At 38.2% G+C, this 22,710-nt stretch overlaps 1 protein-coding gene across 27 annotated transcripts in view; it reads left to right on the top strand.

The window, feature by feature from the left end:
* Nucleotides 1–22,710, top strand: part of FHIT (fragile histidine triad diadenosine triphosphatase) — a 1,444,513-nt gene that overhangs the window by 658,417 nt on the left and 763,386 nt on the right. For all 27 annotated transcript variants that reach the window (XM_060022809.1, XM_060022803.1, XM_060022817.1 and 24 more), the window contains one exon: nucleotides 11,103–11,223. In XM_060022809.1, the coding sequence (XP_059878792.1) occupies nucleotides 11,103–11,223 (121 nt within the window). The remainder of the gene's footprint in view (nucleotides 1–11,102; nucleotides 11,224–22,710) is intronic.

The raw sequence follows: 22,710 nt of genomic DNA, 5'->3' as shown, positions 1-22,710 counted from the left end.
TGAATAAAATTGGCCTTTACTTTTTGCCAGGGTAGAATACTAACAACAATACGATGACTGGCATTTATCGTATACTTATTAAATGCTTTACGTGTGTCCTTGGGAAGTGTTATTGTTATCTCCATCTCACAGACTGACCCTTGAGCTGTATTCTTTATTATTTTTTTAAATTAATTTTTATTGGAGTATAGTTGCTTTACAATGTTGTGTTAGTTTCTGCTATACAGCAAAGTGAATCAGTCATACGTATACATATATCCCCTCTTTTTTGTATTTCCTTCCCATTTAGGTCACACAGAGCACCGAGTAGAGTTCCCTGTACTTTGAGCTGTGTTCTTAACCTCATCACCCTAGAGGTTCTGCTAGAGAGTTGGGCTAAGGATGGAGAATTCTATTCAAAAATCTGTTGTTTTAGAAAGCTCCCAAGATAATTTCAATAAACCTAGCTTTGGAACTAGTGCTTGGGGGAAGTACTTATCAAACTTTAATGTGCATATAACACAACTGGGAAGCTTGTTAAAATACAGATTGATGCAGTAGATTTGGGGTGGAGCCTGGGAATATGCATTTCTAACAACTCTCAGGTAAAGCAGAGGTGGTTGACAAGCAGACCACACTTCGAGTAGCCAGCCTGCTATGTGGCTTGTGAAAATATTCAGACTTTTCACTTGTCGCAAAGAAATCCTTCACTGTAGGGAAAGGTAATCATGGGATAGTGGTCTGTGGTCTGGTGGTTAGGATTTCACATCCTCAAGAGCATGGCCTGTTTTGCTGCAGTCCTGAGTTTCTCAAACTTGAGTTGTTGGGTTTTGAAGATTAACATTCGCAAAAAGGAGTTTATATTTTGCGTTTCCATTTAGTGAAATAATATGAAAATAACAAACAGGCATATATTTTGGATCACCAGTTGACTGTCGTAGAGTATTGCCATGTGGTTTTGGCACCAAGGAATCCCCTAAAGTGACAATTAACTTTAATTCATCATTTCTGAAGGTGGGGTTCCTGAAGTCCTAAATTCCCAAGTTTGAGAAATTCTTAAATAGTCTCCTGTATAAATAGTATCCTCTAAAGGAGACCTTCTAAGGGTCAGAGTGACTTTGAGTAAGCCATTTGACTTGCTAGACTTACTCAACATCTCTAAAATGAGAGGACTAGGTCTAAGTCATCTTTTTGGTCCTTTTCTGCTCAAAAATTCTAGGGTTGACTTTCCTTTTTCTTATTTTTTTGGTTTGTTTTTAATGAAGTACAGTTGATTTACAGTGTTGTGCAGTCTCTGCGTACAGCAAAGTGACTCAGTTATACACATATATTCTTTTTTTTTACTATTCTTTTCCATTATGGTTTATCACAGGATATTGAATATAGTTCACTGTGCTATACACTAGGACCTTGTTGTTTATCCATCCTATATATAATAGTTTACATCTGCTAATCCCAAACTCCCAATCCATCTCTCCCTCAACCCCCTCCCCCTTGGTTCTCTATGTCTGTGAGTCTGTTTCTGTTTTGTAGATAGGTTCATTTGTGCCATATTTTAGGTTCCACATATAAGTGATATCATATGGTATTTGTCTTTCTCTTTCTGACTTACTTCACTTAGTATGAGAATCTCTAGTTGCATCCTAGGGTTGACTTTTCTTTTTTGAGACAACGTTAGGAGAGTATGGCACTTATCTTAGTTGGACATTAACATAACATTTGCCGGTATATCAGGAAGAAACGTGATCTACTCGGAAGTGAGCCGTTGTTATCTACTGTTGTTACTGGGGGAAATTCCACATTCTGGGACATTTTCTTTTGTGGCTGTTGAACCTTTTTCCACTGCAAGTTAGGTTGCCTATCTAGCCCTATCAAAAAATGGCCAATCAAATTCACCAACTCACAAAATTAAGTGTGAATAGTAGAGACCTTTTCATTACTTATAGAAGGTAGAGAGGTCAAGAGAAGGTACAGATAACTTTTGTAGCTGAAAAGATGGGAAATGGAGACTCATTAAATACCTGGAAGTCACATATTTTTAGTTCAAAACAAGTTGTTACTAAGGAGTACGAATTTAAAAATTAATTGGCTAAAAACATGACTTTTGTTTTCATTAATATACTCTGTCATTGTCTATATAGAAACTCATGCAGGCCTCAGTCACTGTTTCTGGAATGAGCCTAGTCCCTTCTATGTCTGTCTTAGCTAAGGCCCACTAATAAGACCAAGGCCCTAAACCTTAGACTGAGGTCCCAAACTCAGTACTTTGTTCTCTGGATGCCAGAAGCCATCATCTTCACCTTTATTAAGAAACAGATCCCAGGAGATGATTTTCCCCTGAGAATCCCACAGAATATTGGTACATCCAGCCTTCTTGTTTGGTTAAAAAAAAAATCAGCAATTTTACTTTAGCTTAAAATAAAATTGCTTTCTGCAGTTTTCATGTGAGAGGAAACTATTTAATATTTATCTCAGCCTTGCAGACAGTTTCCGATCCTGGAGTTGCAGGAATCTTCCCATCACACAATATTGGCCCTTATACTTCTCTCTACCTTTGTTCCGTTTATAGTTCCTGGAGTATTTTTTTCTCCACTGAAATTAAAACTTGAGGAAGCATGTCTGCTAGCAGCACAAGTGGGCAGAATTTTACCACAATTGAAGAGGCAGAATTGGATTTGAGCAAGGAAATATTAAAATATTACCATTTGGGGCTGCCTGTGTCATGTGACAGACATAGTGAGATTTGCATCATATACTCTGTCAACCATTTTTTAAATTTTTATTTTATTGAAGTATAGGTAGTTTACAATGTTGTGTTAGTTTCAAGTATACAGCAAAATGATTCAGTTTTATATATATAGGGTTGGCTAAAAAGTTCATTTGGGTTTTTCATAACATCTTAGGGAAAAACCTGAATGAAGTTTTTGGCCAACCCAATATATACATATATATATATACACATATATATATGTGTGTGTGTGTATATATGTATATGTGTATGTATGTGTATATATATACACATGCACACACACACATATACAAAAATATATGTATGTATTCTTTATCAGATTCTTTTCCATTATAGGTTATTACAAGATACTGAGTAAAGTTTCCTGTGCTATACAGTATCTGTCATCCATTAGTTTCAGGTGAGATATCTGAGGGTGAGAAGTTCGGTGAATTGCTGAGGATCAGGGATTGATAGAACCAAGACTCAAGTGCGTGTGCTTTGAATACTCATTCCACCTCTTCATGCTTTCTCTCGACAAAGGGTAGTTTGTGAGTTGTGTAGGCATACCAAAGGGAAGGAGCAGTGAAGAGGGCAGTTAACATGTCAAATTGTTGGCAGGCTGAACTCATGAGAAGAAATGCGCTAGAAATAAATGAGCTCATTGGCAAGAGTAATGCCTGAGAAGGAGGGAAGTGAGAGACAGGGTAGCCTCGAGTAGAGGACAGATGGGTCATAATTAAGCGTAATATGTAACACTAGGAACCAGCATTGTGGATGGCTTATATTCATGCTGATATTCATCAGCAGTCAGATGGATTGAGGCTGTCTCCCAAAGGTGTCAGGAAGAAAAAAAATATGAGAAGACTGAAGAAAGACTTGAGAGGGAGAAGGAAGAGAAGGGTCAGATATGTCGGAGAGGGAAAAATTTCCCCCTCTACCCCTCTTGAATTCTGGTGGCCAGACTAATGACAAAATTGATAACGAGAGAGATTAACAGGAGAAAAAGAAACAAATTTTAGTTCATGTGCATGGTGGTCTAGGACCTAAGAAGTGGCCAGAGCAGGCAGCTTTTATACTTTTTAGACAAAGAAACAATAAATTTGTGAGGAACTGAAAGGACAAAGAAACAAGTTTTGGATGTTCAATCAGTGAAGAATCTAAACAGAGTTTGGGCTCCGGGTAGTAAATTAAAGAAGTAACAAGGTTTGTTTATGCAGGCTTCTTGGCCTGAATTCCCTGTCTCTGGAGATGAGGGTGTTCTTCTACCTCTCGATGCCAGCAAAGCACCTTTCATAAGGGAGATTTATTTCCTGCTTTCACGGAGACAGAAAGGAGGGTTAGAGTGTCCCACTTGCATTGGCCATTTCTTAAGTAGCTTTAATACAGAATAATCCGTATGTCACTGAGGCACATTTTGGGGTGACCTTCCAGAACCCCAGCAGATAGAATCCCTGGAAGGCAGAGAAATAAACTGAGGTCAGGGAATATTTGAAAAAAATAATGACCAAGAATATAAAGAATCCCCTGAAAACTGAAGACCTTATATGGAAAAGGTTAATAGACATCCAAACAGTAGGAATCAGGAAAGTTTTCTGTAATGGGTTGAATAATATCTCCGCTAAAAGGAACCTCAGAACTTAACCTTATTGGAAAATAAGATCTTTGCAGATATAATTAGTTAAGATGAAGTTATACTGGATTGGAGGGGGTCCTAAATCCAATGACTTGTGTCTTTGTAAGAAGAGGACACACAGAGAAGACAGCAATGACAACTTTAGTTTCTAGGAATATTATAGGGTAGATAATTGGAAAATTGTCCACTAAAAAAAATTTTGAAATATACAAATATTCACTCAAAGGCATAGTTGAGCTTTGGAAAAAAGGTGCGGGATGGGAGGCAAAAACCAAAGAGGGAGCTAAAATTCATAAGGGGAAGTAGTCCAGAGCCCATTGCTGCCTGGTGTAAGGGGATGTCTGTGGACCTTTGAAAATAAGATAAATGAAAAATATCACTGGAGTGAGCAGTGGCCAAAAAACAAAACCAGCATATCAATAACTATTTGAAATTATAACACTATATTATTTTAAAAGATCAGAAATTGGACAAGGGGAAGGTGGAGGATGAGATCTGAGAGATCCAAGGTGGTAAGTAGATGCTAAGGACAGAGATAGGGATCTACTTTTAGATATTGACAGGGAAATTGAGCGTTAGTATGGATTGTAATAAGATAATAACCACTACTGAAACAAAATAGAATGTTTTATTTTTGTACAGTAGGAAAAAACTTGATCTACCTGGAAGGTAGGAAGGAGAAAAAAGTGGAACAAAAAGATGAAATAGTATGGAGGTTAAACTAATCAAGACAGATCGTCCAATGGATAGAAAGCTAAATGCTATAATGTTTATAAAAAATTTTTAAAAGGACACAGATTGAAGATAAGGGGATGGAAAAATTTACTGTTGTAAAATACAAAATGAAAAAGGAACAATAGATCAAGGGAATAAAATAAGCAGGGACTTATGCACGTGCCATAATATAGTAAGCAGTAAGTTCTGGCATTTGACATTGATTAAGCAATTGCAGTTAGAAATCTAACGCAGTGTTTTCAGAAACTGATGAAACAATTAAGACAAAAAGTAAGCGGAGGAAGATTTGGATGACAAACAGTGAATTTGCTCTACCACGTATGTAGAACTGCTTAGTCAACAAATGCAGCATATATTTTGTAGGGCATGTGGATTAGGCCCATGCTTCAACTTTTAATGCACCAGGAAGGAAGCCTCAAATTCTAATAAATCAACACTGTCGAGGTTCTATTCTCTAACTATAGTGCTTTAAAATCACTCATTATTAATAGAAAGATAGCAAATGCATTCCGTACGTTGGAAATGAAAAGACACACTATGAAATAACCCTCAGGTTAAATAGGAAATGATAACAAGAATAGCACAGTTTTAAAGCTGAGTGATAATAAAAGCACAATAGTTCACAATTTGAGAGAGATAGCTAATGGAGTACTTTGATGGCAATATATAGCTTTTGTTACAGAAGAGAGAACTAGAAAGTCTGCAACTTCACAAGCTCAATGTTTGACTCGAGTAATTAGAAAAACTGCAACATGGTAAATCTTAAGAAATAAGGAAGGAAAAAAAAAGGGGGACACAAATATAAACACAGAAATTAAGGAACAAAATAGAGAAAATTAATAAAAACAAAGAACCAAAAAATGGTCCTTTGAAAAATTTCATAGGCTAGATATAATAATCTGTTAAAAATATATATAAATTTTTACCAGTACAGATGAACACAAGTGAAAAGGATATATGGCTAAAAAATTAATGCAAGAAAACACTTAACAACCATTAAATAAATTGTAATGATAATCAGAACTACACATCCCTGAAATATAAAAAGAGGCCCAGACGGTTTGACAAGTTCTATTTAATTCTCAAGGAACAGAAAATCCTGTTCATAAAACTTCATATAGAGCAAAGAAAGAAGCCAAGCCATTAAGTTTAATTTTGAAAACAAAAAACAGGTAAAAAATATTGGCCAACTTGACTCATGACATTGAAAAACACAGAGAATTCAAATTTAGCAAGTTATTAAAAAATAGTACATTGTGACTAAGTTGAATTAATCATAAAAGTGAAAGGATGTTTCACTGTTTAAAAAAATCTTTCACTGTAATTTACCACATTAATGGCAAAGAATGAGAGATTGGGTGATCAATGATAAAGAAAAAGCATTTAATAAAGTTAAGTTTTGTTTTTCCAGATGAAATCAACTCTTTTGAGCAAACTTGAAATAGGGAATTTTTTAGCTTTTTAAAGGCTTTCTCCTAAAAACCTATTGCAGATGTCATTTTTAATGGAGAAAACAAAACTTGAAACTCATTCCTGTTAAGATTGGGAGCAAGACAAGAATGCCTATGTTGCTTCTACTTACCAACGTATTACCAGATACCTGACCAATGCAGTAAGACAAATACAAGTAGAATAAGTGAAATGAAATATATAATTATTATTTCTAAGTAAAATCATTTATATAGAAAACCAAAGAGAATCAGCTGAAACTATTAACAGCAATAAAAGAGTTCATCTAGGTTGCCAGCTTATAAGAACAACATAAAAAAATCAATAGCTTTTGTCTGTATTGGGAGTAACCAATTATAAACTATGATGATGATAGGATACCATTTACAATACTGACATAAACTAAAAGCTATCTAGGAATAAATCTAAGAAAGAATTCATAAAACATATAAGGGAAATTTAAAACCCTATTACAAGAGTTTTATTTTAGTATTATAGAGCATAGATGTAGCATTTATAAATGGATTGGTTGAATATTGTGAAGATGTCATATTTAGCCCATTAAAATTTAAATTCAGTGCAATTCTAATCAATGCCTGAGCAAGAGTCTTTTTGAAGGGGTGTAGTTGAATCTAAAATTTATTTGAGAGAATAAATAAAGAAGCACCTTCTCTTTACAAAGCATGAACATTATACAGCAGGAGTTGGCAAACTACAGTCCACAAACCAAATCCAGGCTGCTGCCTCTTCTTACAAATAAAGTTTTATTGGGACACAGCCACATCCATTCCTTTATTTATTGTCTATGGTTGCTTTCATACTTCCATGATAGGGTTGAGTAGTTACAACAGACTGAATCTGACCCTTTAGAGAAAAAAAATTGTCTCCCCTTGTTCTCCAGCATCTAGCACAGAAACAGAATATAATAAAGTCCAGACTCACCCCTGTGTACATATGGGAACTCAGTGTTATCATTCACCCCTGTGTACATATGGGAACTCAGTGTTATCATTCCCAGCAATTGGTGCTAGGAAATTTGGCTCACAAAATGAGAAAAATGAAACCATTTCTGTACTTCATACCATAAACAAAGCTCCAAGTAGATTAAGTACCTAACTGTTAAGAATGAAAATATTTATAAAGCTGATAGATGAAAATTTAAGAATACATTTTTTTTTTTTTGGCGGTACGTGGGCCTCTCACCGTTGTGGCCTCTCCCGTTGCGGAGCACAGGCTCCGGACGCACAGGCTCCAGACGTGCAGGCTCAGTGGCCATGGCTCACGGGCCCATCCGCTCCGCAGCATGTGGGATCTTCCCGGACCGGGGCACAAACCCGCATCCCCTGCATTGGCAGGTGGACTCTCAACCACTGCGCCACCAGGGAAGCCCAAGAATACATTTTTGTAACCTTATGGTAGAGAAGTGTTAGTTTCACAATATTCACAGAGAACAAACCATAAAAAAAATTGAATACATCAAGATGAATGCTTTTTGTCCAAAGGAGTGTACGATAGAAAAACTAACAGATGGTGAAAATACAACTGTCATGTTTAATAGACCAAGATCAATATTTAAATATATAAGGGACTCCAGAAAAATCCAAAAATAGGAGGGAAGAAACCAATACAAAAGAGGGCAAAGTACGAATTGGCGATTCATAGAAGGAGAAACATGCACATACACATATCACATTGGAGACAAGCTAATTAAAAATAAAAGATGCCTTTTGCCTATCAATAAACGTTGGAAATCAGATACTGCCAAGTGTTGGCAAAGATGTGGGAAAATAGAAATCTGCATATATTGCTTCAAGGATTGCAAAATGGTGCATATTTTTAAAAATCTAAGTATGTATCAATACCTAAGGTAAAACCCAATAATAGGACTCTAGCTTAGACACCCAGGGAAATACACGTAAGTATGGTCATTAGTGTTATTTGTGGTGAAAGACTGGAGAAAGCTAGTTCTTCAGTACTAAAAGAATGGACAAGAAAAATGACAGTGGAATGCAGTGAGAGAATAAGCAGTGAGAAAGAGTAAATTACATCTGTTTATAACAACATGAATGAGTCTGTAAAACAGTGTTGAGAGAAAAAGGCAGAATGAGTTTTAAAGCACGATACAACTTCTGTACAAATTTAAAAAGTACGTACAAGAGCCCTATATATGTTTGATGTATAAAATATTTATAAAACTGCCGTGAAGCTTATAAATACATTAATTATATTTAAAAAAATGAAGCCCTGTCGTGGGAGAGGAAGGAACGAGTTTGGGCATAGAGGAAGAAATGAAAATGATGATAAGAAGAAAAATGAAATCTAGAGGAGAGCCTTTCATGGACTCATAGAAGTAGCTCATCAGCTAGAACCTATGCTTAAGTCAACTCTGTACAATTATCTGTTAGAGGAAACAAACTCCAGGGGCATATAATCCTTCCAGCACTGTTAGATCCAGGTGCTCAAACAGTGTCGTCAGGTATGGGTCTCTGTGTATCTTGGCTTTCCTAGCCTCCGTGTTGTCTCTAATATCAGACAGCCTCTTGTTGGTATATGCTCTAGCTCTTCCAGGTTCATGTCCTACCAGTTTGGCATCTTAGAAGAAAGAAAGCCCTTTCCCCATAGTATCAGCAGTAATCCTTCCATGGATATCCTTCCTTTGATTGGCTCGTTTTTTGTCCTGTGTCCACTCCTGAATCACTCATGTGACAAAAGACTACTGATGCCTGGGTCACTTTCCCATCCCTAGAACCAGGCAGTAGGAGTGGCCCAACATATGGAATATGGTGGGGTATTACCCACGGAAAAATTAGGGTGGTATGGCCAAAACTACAGAAAATGGATGCTGGGCAGGCAAAAAAAAAAAGCCCAAAAAAACCCCACACAAATAGCTTTAGGGCACTTGAATCAATGCTGTTTGTAGGATGATTGAAATGAATTGCATGTTTATTCTAGAAAAACTGGAGGGAATAAATAAAGGTTAAATTCAGATATCTAAAGCACTTTCACTTGTATGATACTTGTTTCATAGAACCCTCAAGGCATAAATCCATCACAAAAAGATGGACTTAGTATGGAGGGCAACCTATAACTGCTGGAGCTGATAATCTTGGAAGGAATGGATAGTGAATGTCCTGTCACTGAGTATGTTCAAGCCTGGGCTAACAAGCTACCAGGCAAAGATTCTGCAGGAAAGGATTGGGAGAATAGTTGGGTTTGATCAGTGGTTCTGAATCATCCAGGCAGATTAAAGCATAGATTTCTGGGCCCTTCTCCCAGAGTTTCTGGTTTGATAGGTTTGGAGTAGGACTCAAGAATTTGCCTTTCTGATTTCCCCAGGTGATGTTGGTGCTACTGCTCCAGGGAACACACCTTGAAAACCACTGGGTTAGATGATTTTCAACGTCCTTACTGACCTTTCTTTTTTGTGAGATGGTTGTAATTGTTCTAGAAACCAGTATTTGTGTCACTGAGGCAAAACTTCCATAGTATTCCTTTGTACCTGAAATGTGTTAAGTTCCGGCTATTTGAGTGCTTCTAAAGTAGATGAATTTTGCATAGCCCTCTATCTTTTGGGTCATTGAGAATATTAGCATCATTAAACAATTGCACATTTATTGGTATGCTTTATAAAATGGTTCTCCATTTTCTGATGTCATCCTTTTTGTAGTCTTATTTCTATTTTCCCATGAGGGGTTCGATTTTCATCAGTTTTGTAGTAGGATGGTTCCTGAATTAGAAAAATGAAGTGATTTCCCAAGGAAGGTGCGTTTTAGTCATTCAGAAAGTAACGTTGTCATGTATAGGCACTGACTGATGGAAAATCATTCCTTGGTACCCTAGATGCCAAGTGTCAAATCTTGCTTTTCCCCTGTCTTCTCCCCACTACCTCAACCCATGGCTTTCTCCAGAAAAGAGGATATGCAACATTTCACATACCTTGCTGCATAATACATCTGCATCAACCAGGAATTGTTTTCATTTTGAACTCTATTTTGTCCCTTCTTTTTCCTCAATTTTTTTCGCTTTAAGTTTTGAAATTTTACTGTAATTCTCTGGGAGTACCCCACATGCTTTTGTAATTATACACAAGGTCAAACAGTGTTTATACTTTTTCTAAATTGCTTTTGTATAAACAAAGATAAAACCATTTGAGAAAAGGGAGTCCCCACAGGTACCTATTTAAGAATGAGAAGGTTTATAGTCAATGCTTAACCATAAAAATTTTCAGCTTAGCGAAGATGATGAAACAGATGGTTAAAAATAGTACCTGACAGATTGGACCTAGTGGATTTGGGTTAAGGTGGCTCCCCGAAGTGCAGAGGGGTTTAAGAAGACACATACAAGTTTTTGCTTGAAAACTGTAAATCCAACCAGCATAGAGAGAGTGGAATATTTTAGGAGGACTTACCCAGAATGCATCTTAGTGGACATTAAATGGGGAACAGCTTTAATGATGTCTTCTTTACAACTAAGAATCTGTAGTAATGGACTTTGTTTTCTTTAAAGTGGTATATGCGCTGAGTTTCTCAACTGAATTTTATAAATGTCCATTTTCTACATCATCTTCTCTTCCAGAATTCAAACCGTGAGGAAATGTCATTCAGATTCGGCCAACATCTCATCAAGCCCTCTGTGGTGTTTCTCAAAACAGAACTGTCCTTCGCCCTGGTGAACAGGAAACCTGTGGTACCTGGACGTATCCTTTTTTTTAAAGAGAAAAATTAGAAAGCCTCTGATTCTAACAGACCAAGTAAATACAGGATTGACCTCGAGGATCTGTCCGAAAAGCTAAGCAAAGATCGTCCCCGCTCCCGCTTTGGAGGAACCAGGTAAGATGTTATTCACATTTATTCTGAATCCAGTTGGTGGCACCAGTAATATGCTTGATCACTGTTGCAGAACTTCTGAAAAGAGTTGCTTAGCAATCGTGGCTTTGGAGGTGATTTTTTGCTTGACCTTTTCACTATGGTAGCTGTGTAAATAGATAGGTGCTTTTAAAATGGACCCAATGAATATCCTGAGCACTTTGTTTTCAGTTATCAATTGGGAATTTTAATAGTAAGATAGAGATTGGGTGGCCCTCTTGTGATGTGGAAGTAAGGTTATGTGAAGATTATGTGAAGATTTGAGACTGACTTGGTTTGTTTACCTCTTGGAGATCATTCAAGCTATGAATTTTAATTAAATTCAAACACATAAGTATACTTACAAAATATTTTTTTCACGTTAGGGTCTGAGATGGCATTTTCTCTTGGAAAACATCCCAGCTTCTAGATTGTTGCCCAGTGTCATTGGTGGTAGTGTATTTTATTTCCATTGACCATCAGTTTCAGTAGAAGCTTCATTCTTTGCAGTGGGAGAAGCAGGATTTGGTGAAATGCTCTGGAGAGTTATTTTTATGTTACTGAAATTATCCCTCGTGACTGTATGCATATGACATTTGTATTGATTCCTCAGAATTTTTTTTTTCTCTTTCCCCCCTAATTTAATTTACTATGCAGGGGGCAACAAAGTGTAAAATTTCATATTCGAAGATAATGATCATGTCCACATTGAGGCATGATTCTACTTTGAAATAGATTTCTCAGTTATTCTGAATCTACAAATGTGTCAAAATTTTTTCCAGTGTAAGTTATATTTTTTCCGATGGGATTTTTCAAAATGCTTGAAAACTTTATGAATAATCTTTCTTGGCCACGTAACTATTGTACACTGAAAAAAATACAGCTAACAAAACATGCACCAAAAGGTAACTGTGATTTCTGTGGTAGACTCTCAAATTCCTTGAATGGAAATTTTAACCTAAATTTTGTAAATCTACAAAACTAATGATGATAGCAATAAACTAGTAAATAATATATACATTTTTCTTGATAATACTTAACTCTTAAGTTTATAAAAATATTTAAAATTATAAGTATACAAGATTAGAAAATTACATTCTTCTGTTTATTGAAGTAAAAAAACTAGAATGATTTAGAAAGGATAAAAAACAACAATTTTTAAGTTGTATACCAATTTTATATTGAGTTTTCTAAAAGACTTTGAAGTTCTTGAAATAACAGAATAATTTTATTTTCTCATTTGATATTGTTGCAAGTTTGTGGTTGCCGTTTTCCTTTGAGGAATATTTTTTTAAGCAAAATGTCTGAGAATTCCAGTGTTGAAAGAATATTGTTTAAATGCCATCTCTCGTTGGGTGCCATTTTTAATTGACTTTTGTCGGAGAACTGAGGGAACTTGGGATGAAAATGTGAATCGAGATGAACGAATCTTAATGCCTTGGACTGAAAGAACATGAAGTTGCAGAGTTGCACTTTTAAAAAAATGGTTAATAATGGAATGAACGTTGCTTTGTGATTTTTTAACTTGTTTCTTGATAGTACGAAACTTGATTTTTCACGGTCTTTTTAACCAACTGAAAGTGTGATGCATAGACGGGTCATATATGTGTTTGAACTCAAGTAAAGCTGAGGTGTCTACTTCAAGGAAAATGTTCATAGTGAACAGTTAGTGAATAACGACTAGTTTTGTTTCAGACGGCACTGGGATTGTCATTTTGGAAATGAGTCCTGGTCAGTCACCATCTCTTGAGTAAATGTCAAGGACAAGGGGAACATTGTATTAAATGTTTGGAAGTGTGTTTGGAAAGTAGCAAGAAGGACCCGGCCCTTTCTGGGGATGAGAGCAGTGAGAACTGGAACTTTTTTGTAATCAGTATAGTCTGTAAAGCTGTTTTACATCTACAGTGTTTAAAGTGGTTTCAGGGCATGACCCAGCAATCCCACTCCTGGGCATATACCCAGAGAAAACCATAATTCAAATAGACACATGCACCCGAATATTCATTGCAGCACTATTTACAATAGCCAAGTCATGGAAGCAACCTAAATGCCCATCGACAGATGAATGGATAAAGATGTGGTACCTATATACAATGGAATATTAGCCATAAAAAGGAATGAAACTGGGTCATTTGTAGAGATGTGGATGGACCTAGAGACTGTCATACAGAGTGAAGTAAGTCAGAAAGAGAAAAACAAATATCATATATTAATGCGTATATGTGGAATCTAGAAAAACAGTACAGATGAACTGGTTTACAAGGCAGAAATAGAGACACAGATGTAGAGAACAAACGTATGGACACCAAGGTGGGAAAGCAGGGGGCGGGGTGGTGGGATGAACTGGGAGATTGGGATTGACATATATGACATATATACACTAATATGTATAAAATAGATAACTAATAAGAACCTGCTGTATAAAAAATAAAATAAAAAAAGTGGTTTCAGGGCCAGTGGATAATGGATTCAGGCAATCCTTTTTATATGATGATTCTGAAACTTTATATTTTACTTTACCTTGGTACTCTGTTAGGTGACACCTGTGAGAAGAATCTTAATAAGTTACTCATTTGCTTGCAGAAAGCGATATTCTTTTGTCCCGAGATTTGGGAATTGAAGCTGTGGATGGCTCTGCCCACTAATGTTTCATAAAATAAATGGGGAGATGGCTGCAGTGGGCTTTAATCCCCAAGTGCTCTAACCCTACCTGCCCTAGGTAAGCCCCTTGCTGTGGGTCTTCTGGGTCATCTAGCTTCTTGTACCATCTCTACCCCTGGACTTCCCCAGCCCAGCCTACACCTCACTCTAAACCACAGCTCCGATGCTACCACTCTCCTGTTCTTTTGCAAACAAACCACTGATGAATATAATGAATCTCCTTTTATTTGAGGATAAAGTCCAAATTCCTTAGCATCCTTTTAAAAGATTTTCATTATCTTGACTTAACCTCCCCACTTTCCAACTATTTCCTTAAACAAGTGTTGTATTTCCCTTTACTTGTTTTTTTCCCCATCCTTTACCCTGCCTCTCTCTCCACCTTGAGATCCTTCCCATCCTTTTCATTTCAGCTAAAGTGCATCGATACCTGTTCTGCCCTCTTAGGAAAAAAATATTCCATCCTTTGTGTGACACTTGGTTCCTTATTGTCATGTTGATTCATTCAACAGTTTATTACTGAGCTACTCCGTTCCAGGCATCATTGCAAACACTGATCCCAGTCTGCATCAGACCAGAAATGTGTTCATTTCTGTCTGTCTCTGCACTGAATCGTTAGTTCCTGAGAAGGGGTGGGGGCAAGACCTACTCTTTGCACGTTCTCGTTTTCTTAGTACCCAAAAGTATTATGTTGGCTGAATTTAAAGTGAATCTGTAAACATGAGGAGCATGTGGATAGTTTCAGTTAAGACTGAAATCCTGCTTTTTCAGTCTTCCCATGCACAAAGCCCTGTCTTGTCACCATTTTATTCCAGATTTTTTAGTATCTTATTCAAGCTGTATTTTCCCAACTTTCCCTACATGCTCTGTCAGTTACAGTCCTGTTTACTTTTCTGTTATGAGTGTGCTGAGTTAAGTCTAAATGCAGTGAATGGGAAAAGATTCTTCTCCATTTTTTTTCTTTTTTAGCGTGTTAATTGGCCAATGGACAAGTCTGTATTTTAAGGGCAGTATATTGCTATCTTATGTGAACCGGAAAATTGTATTTTGTATTTTTGATGATCTCTCTTTAACAAGAGTATTCAGGTGGCCTTTGGGGAGTGTGCCATTCAAGAGAGACTTGTAAATGTCATCTTTGAACTTGTGTTCTCTCTAACATTTTGCTCCCCCCTCTTCTACCCTTTTTTTCTTTTGACTTTGCTCACTGACTTTTTTATATCTTTCTGAGGAGGAAAAAAACTGTAAGATCAGGGACTGCAGATATGTTTTTGAAGCAAGACTATTTGCTTCATTCTCAAAAGAGCCACAACCCCTCCTTGTCCCCACCTAAAGCAAACACTCCTGCTCATTGCAAACAGTGTTTAAAGCCTATTGAATAGGCTTTGGCTTCTGTGGTACAACACCGTGGAAGCATATGTCAGAATGTCTTTAATCCATTAATTTCTTGTTACTGGAAAATGCTTTACAGCGAGTCTTGGTGAGAGAACAGAAGCATTTTGGAGATTGCATCTTCAGAATTCGGCGGCGAACGTTTTATTCATGTACCTTGGTGCAGCCCAGCTATTGTTTGTGGCTTGAAAAAATTTGAGCCAATATAGTTAATACTTCACTCCCCTCCCCTTGCATCGGGCTGTGTCTACCTCTCTTCTTGAGTTCAGCATGAAAAATGAATTTGAACATTAGTGGAATCCATTTGGGGACTGGAGCTTTTATTATAAATAAAATTATTCATTTGTTATGTCCTGTTGTTTTCAGCAGACAGTGTATTGATCTTCGGATTGCTCTTCAGAATGGCATATGGAGCTCTAATGTAAGGGGAACACGGCCACGTTTGCAGATGGGTCGAATGTGTTGTGTAATGACAGAGACAAACCTTGCTTGCTGGCCATACTATATTATACAAATCATTTGTCAACTGTTTATTGAATCAGTTGTTAAAAAGAGCAGATTTTTCCAAGCGGGAGCATCGCACACAGAATGTTATCTGGGCCAAGCCACGTTAGGATAATGCATTGAGGACAGCCTTACAAAGTGTATTTGTGAAGAATTAGACTATATAACTTAAAGGACATTTCTGCTGACATATTAGAAACAAAAGTTTGGTACAAGGGAAATTGTGTTCTAAGGTCCAACTTCAATAGATAAAAAAGAAAAATCTGGCAAATGCCTTTTAACACAAAATTTTACCTTGGTTTCCCAAGCAGTGTTAAATTTTCTCTGTTTTCAGACCATTGCCGTATTGAATACTCTTGAAATAAAGGAACAGATAATAAAAATAGCTTCATTACATAACAGTGCTTCTTATGGAATAGATGCTATAGATAAAAGTGCCCTTTTAGTCCTTCCGTAAAAATCAGAAATATTTGTCATTTCCTGAGTAGATTGTAATCTTGTGAATTTCTTTAATTGTTCAGGAAACTGCAGTTATTAGCGATCTGATGATCTTTCATTTCTCAAAAGAGCTTCTTTTTAAACCTCCCTGTACAAATAAAGTGACTGCAAGCACTATTTTAACCTTTATTACTAAAGATAGATATTTTGCTCTTAAAATGTCCCTAAGCATATGCCTTTTTTTTTTTTTTTTTTTTTTTACCCTGTGTAAGCCTATTGTATATTAGCTAGCTTAAAATACCTTGGAGAGATATTCAAAGCCGATCGTGCGTCCTTTGTCCTGAGCTCTAATGGGGAAAGTTGGTTTTCTTGTGGTCATATTTTTCTTGATTTTATTTGGCAGATTTTTGTGTTCAAAATATCTGCATGTAGCAGTGATTATTCAGTGTTCTTATGCTGTTTCTATGGGAAAGAGTTCCATATAAATGTGCACCTACCTTTGGGTTATTAGAGTACATTGCTTCCAGCTAGAACCAGTTTTTGATGGCATTGGTCAGGAGGAACACAGGAAGCTCTTGGATGCTTTCATCATTCACTAAATTGACTGACATCTTTTTTCAGTGTCCAGAACCTGCCACAGAGGATCCTGCCAACCCCCATTGCAAGGCAAACCTTGTGTGACTGTTATCTATCTCGACCTGTCATCTGAGGAATTACTGCACAGAGAGCAAATCTGTTTTATCTCAAATGCCATCTCTTCAGTTGGTAGTGAGCTCACAGTGTTGAGTAGGATTCTGAGGCTGCATGCAGGGTCAGTGGGCAGTAACTGTCATGGGTAGCAGAGGAGAAAGAGGGGCCCTCCTTGCCAAGGCTCTTCCTCTCCCAAGTTTCTTTTTCATTCTTGGAGCTGAGACTGGCGTCTTTATAATAATAGACAGACTGATAGATTGTTGGCCCCTGACACGAAGGGATTAATAGATGCTTTAATAGATGTGTGTGTGCGAGGAACATTTGAAATTGGATGGAGAAAAATGTATGGATTTTATACATTTTGCCCTGGCCCCTTCAAATAAAGGTGACTCACCCATGAAACAGTGTGCCTGAGGCATGTACATATTGGTCTCTAGACCTCAGCCAGGCCCCTTCCTGTTGTCCACCATCTCTCCCTGGCTCCTTGTAGCCTATCGGTTGGTGAGGATACTGGCTAGTGGTGGTCTTGTGGTTCACTTGGCTCCTGTGCTTAATTACTTAGTTGTGACTGTTTTCCTTTGACCTTGACTGCTTCTCCATTATAGGATTTACCTCCTAGCTTCAGGCCCTGCTGTGAGTGGGGTGAGATGAGCTGGCCTGACCGTGGTTATGCATTTGAGGAGGAAAGTCCAGCTGGCTTTTTAATGAGAGCTTTTAGGAGGTTTCCTGTATTCTCTTAGAATCACACAAAGCCTACAGAATCACTTTTACAACCAGAAAAAGATATCTTTACCATCTGCCAATCTCTTACAGAATATAATTCTGCTAGTGTGTGTGCGAGTTAGGCGGGGGTGAAGGACCACATTTGGGATGCTCTCCCTCCAGCTCTAGCAAATGGTAGGGTGATAATTATATGTATTAAAATAACACTTTGAATAGTTCTCATATTAATTGCAAAAATGAGTATCCTGTAACATGGAAAGCCATTCCCCATTTCTATTTATTTCTACGTGAAACTTTCCTCAGGTAATTTTAAACTGTCATGGTTAACAATATCTGAACTCTTTTCATTATATTCTGGGCATATTTTTGACCTGCTTTCCATGCAAGCCATCAGATTGTGAGGAATAGGAAAAGGCTGGTTGTGGTGTTGCCAGCCTTGCACTTGTAACGGAACGTAATTAGAAGTAATGAATGGAATAACACATCATTATTCATAAGAAATGTCATGTAATTAACTCAAATAATGCAAAGTATATCCTAATTTCCATTTGGAATGAATATAGATTTGTTAGAACATCAGTAGGCAGTTCATGTTTATCCTATATTTTCATGCACATATCAAAACTGTTAAAATCTATTGAATGAATATACATGGGTTTTCTACAATACAATAAGTCAAGATGCCTTTCTTTTGCTAATAGAGCCTTATGTGTATTCCTTATATATTACATATATATAATTTATGTTCAGTTCTTAGAATTAGCATAATTTATATTTATTGCAAATTAATGATCTAATTTATGTACTTAGCTCCCATTTCCTTTCTCAAACTAACTGACTGAAAAAATACCTATAAATTTGCAAATAGCTCTTGGGCACAAATTGGCCTTATCCTAAGAACCCTCTACAATACTAGATACCTGAACTAGTTTCGCAATCTAAATTATTTCCCGGAGATTTCTGTTCTAGGCTTTAAATATGCCTCAAGAGTCTTGGTTTGGCTTAGATCGACGCACAGTTGGGAGTTAGGATTGGCTGGATATGTCTTAGGTAGAGGAGTTATTTTTATATGCAACAATTAGTATGACACGTGGCGCTGACCAATGTGAGTGTAGTTCCTGGAAGTTCTCCGCTCTGCCAGAAATCATCCTCTTAATTTCTCCATTGTGGGGAGATCTGGAGAGTCCCAGGGGAGGAGACAGAGAGGTGTGAGTGGCCCTCAGGAGGCAGTAAGGACAGAACTACTGCAATATTTTAAAAACAGGAATGGCCAGCCCTGGTTTTAGAGATGGACACTGATAGGAGGAAGCTGCCTCTACGTCCTAGGGCTCAAGCCTGGTATTTGTTCTTCCACACCATAGAGTCCGGCAGAATAGGAGAGTCACCAGGGAAGTAAAAACAGCAAAATTCTTTGTTTTAAACTGCCGGCTTCCTCGCAGTGAAATGGTAACTGCCTAACACCAGTTAAGGGGAAAGCTTTAACTGTAGCAAGAGGAGACTGTGGCAGTGTTTTCTCGGTCTGTTTCCCGTGTGTGAGTGTATTGGGGGTGAAGAGTGTGTATATATACACATTCAACTTGCTTATATCTTTTACTGAAAATAATATCATAGAAATAAGTAAATTAAAATAATATTTTATGATGGGCAATCATTGTTGGGGTCACTATTTTGTCCTGCCCTCTCTGTGGGCACTTGGAATGGGAAAGCTGAGTGTCAGGCCAATGCTGGCCCTACTTCATGGCAGTCAAGACTTCACCCAAAACTCTTGATCCTCATTCTATGGCTCTTTCTGCCACTTCTGGTTACTGTCCCATGTGTAGCAAACCTTTTGTATCTTTGGCTGGGAGTTATTTTCCCTGGAGTCTTAAACGTCCCCATTATTCCTACTTTCCAGTGCTATATTGCTGTCAATCTATACTCTGTCATTTATAATTTTCACTGATAATTTGGTGGCTTTGTTGTTTGGCTGTAATCATCATTTTCATTTAGGACTGGGACTAACCTTGATGACCTCTGAAAATCTATGAGGCTTAAGCCTGACTCCGCTGTGCTGTGAGTGTGGCACCAGACACTTACGTTGGCGAGCAGCCTAATTTGCTCCCAGGTAAAATGAGTCCAGGAGGAGTGAAATTCATCTGGCTCTCTAATTTTTCTCTTTTCTAATAGGTTTTGAAATGACTGTAGTTATCAAGAAATCTTTTCATCTTCAAGATTTATTTCCAGTTCAAAATTTGTTAGAACTAAGAATTATCTGTTGAGTGCTAATGCTTTAACGGTAAACCACGATCCCTTTCCATTCACCAAAGATGATTGCTTTAAAATTTGTTAAAGATGTGTCAAGATAAAATAAATCAACAGAAATCACATTAAAATCTTTAGTTTCTAATGTAGATATCTAGAGTACTAGTTAGTATTTTCTATTCTGTTTAGGGGCCAAATGACTCCTAGAAGCTTTTTAATCATGAAGCTATATCTGCAATAATGTAATTGAGATTCAGGGTTGGAAGAGACATTGAGTGGGATTTTTCATATTGTCCTTGAATATGAGCAACTAGGGCCTAAACAGAAAGGTTGACATCCTTTCTGGTGAGATACGCGTATGTGAGAGAGAGCCACACTCCCATTACTAAGTGGCAGCACCAGAACCAGACCCACCGTGGTGAATCACATCCCCATGTTCCCAAACTCTAAGGGGAGAACTGGTCAGGGGGAGTATAGTGGATAGAGGAATGCCAAGAGTGTATTCTCTTCTCTCTTTCTGGCACCCCCTACTGGCCCGGAAAGTCATGTGCAGGAGGTAGCTCAAAGCCCTGGGCGGGATGATTCCATGAAAAGGTGCTGGCATCCTGTTCCCTGGCTTGATGTTGGCTGAGCTGTAGAACCCGCGGGCCGTGTAGGCACTGCTCTCAGGTGGCGGTGCTGTGCAGCGCTTCCCATTTGCCCTACGGAGTGTGAGATTGCACAGGAATACAAAGCGGTGCTTGCCTCTCATCTGCCTGTTTCTGAGTAGTGGGTAAGTGGATAGGGAGAGGCTTTTTGCAGGGCAAGGAGAGACTGAGCAGTAATGTTCCTGAAAAGAAGGTGGGAGCAACTTTTCTACCCCATCCCAATTTTCCACAGCCCTTGGAGGAAACGCACAGGTACCTGCCCTGGTTCTTGTTTAAAAAAAACAAACAACGTGAATATCAGTGGGTAGGTGCCACGAGGCTGGTCAGGTAGATATTGTTCCAACTGAGGCATGGCCTATCCAGAAAGGGGATTGGATCATAAACCACTGGCAGAGTTACAAAGGGAGACATGACCATCCTTTTGTGAATGGGTTTTGAGAAGCAGATAGAGTGAAGGTGAAACTTGAATACCTCCAAGTCTGTCAATTCCGAATCATGCAGAGACCACCATATTTGCAGAAGTTCTCAGCAGATGGAACTGGAAATGAACCAGGGGAAACTGCCTTTCACCTGCTGACAGGCAAGTGTGCCTCTAGTACCGGAGTAGCTCAGTCTCAGGAGCGAGGGAAGAAGTTGGTAGAGAGCTCTGAACACTCAAGGTTGCATCTCAAATCTGTGTTAGACAGGACTTGAAATTTTAATCTGAGGTTGGATTGTTAAACTACAGATGCTTTTAATTATGAAAAGTGACTTGCAAAGTTATAGGTTCTGCCCAAGATGTTGTTAAAGGGCCTGGGAAGGGACTTAACTTAGTATGACTGGAAGAGCGATAGCAAAGAACACAACTGGGGCATGTCTTTGCCCCCACTGAGCTGAGTTTCTTCAATTACTCTTTATACAAGCCGAGTGATGACATAAATCCTCAAGAAAAATGTGGTTTGTCACTCAATGCCATGTTAGATAGCAGTATGTGATTTGTTGATTGCTTTCATTCTTAGCAGTGGAACCTTGAATATAGTAGATGGTTTATATGTTTTTGGGGGATTAATTTTGTTTCAAAACAGGGTGGTTAGGTAAAGGAACATTCATTTTTTAATGGATATTTTCTGAAGGCGTATTACATGCCAGGTTCTTCTCATCTTTTCCAATTCTAATATAAATTTGGCACAGTCTTGAGCTGAAGAAGGACCAATTTAAGGGTTGAATGCTGTTGGACTTTTTTGCAATACAGTGGCCAGAATGATCGATCCTATTAAACATGTTGAATCCATGTCACTTCTCTGCTTATATCCCTTAATGGCTTCGTAGTTTCTTCAAACTCAAGCCAAAGTTATCATAATTATCTATAAGGGTCCTACATGAACTGCATACGTCCCCGCCCCACCACCACAAGTTGTCACTGATGATTGCATCTACTGTCATCACTGCAGTAGGAGGTTGAATGGTGATTTCCTAAAAGATATGTCCATGTCCTAATACCTGGAACCTGTGAATGTTACGTTCCATGGAGAAGGGTCTTTGCAGATGTAATTAAGTTGCAGATTTTGAGATGAGAAGCTCACTCAGGATTAGCTGGGTGGACTCTAAATCCCATGGCGAGTGTCCGTATAAGAGTGAGGAGGAGGGCTTCCTTGGTGGCGCAGTGGTTGAGAGTCTGCCTGCCGATGCAGGGGACGCGGGTTCGTGCCCTGGTCCGGGAGGATCGCACATGCCGCGGAGCAGCTAGGCCCATGAGCCATGGCTGCTGAGCCTGCGCGTCCAGAGCCTGTGCTCTGGAGAGGCCACAACGGTGAGAGGCCGGCGTACCCAAAAAAAAAAAAAAAAAGGCAATGTGACCAGGGGGTCAGAGACGAGAGTGATGTGGCCACAAGTCAAGGGGTGCTGACAGCTACCAGAAGCTGGAAGAGGCAAAGACCAGATTCTTTCTCTCCAAGAGCCTCCAAAAGGAGTCTAGCCCTTCTGACACTTAGATTTCAGACTTCTGACTTCTAAAACTCAGAGAGAATCAATTTCTGTTGTTTTAAGCCCCCAGTTTGTGGTAATTTGTTA

This window comes from Delphinus delphis, chromosome 10, assembly GCF_949987515.2.
Source record: "Delphinus delphis chromosome 10, mDelDel1.2, whole genome shotgun sequence".
NCBI lineage: Eukaryota > Metazoa > Chordata > Mammalia > Artiodactyla > Delphinidae > Delphinus > Delphinus delphis.
Note: the sequence above shows the minus strand (reverse complement) of the source record. Positions and strands in the feature narration are given on the sequence as shown.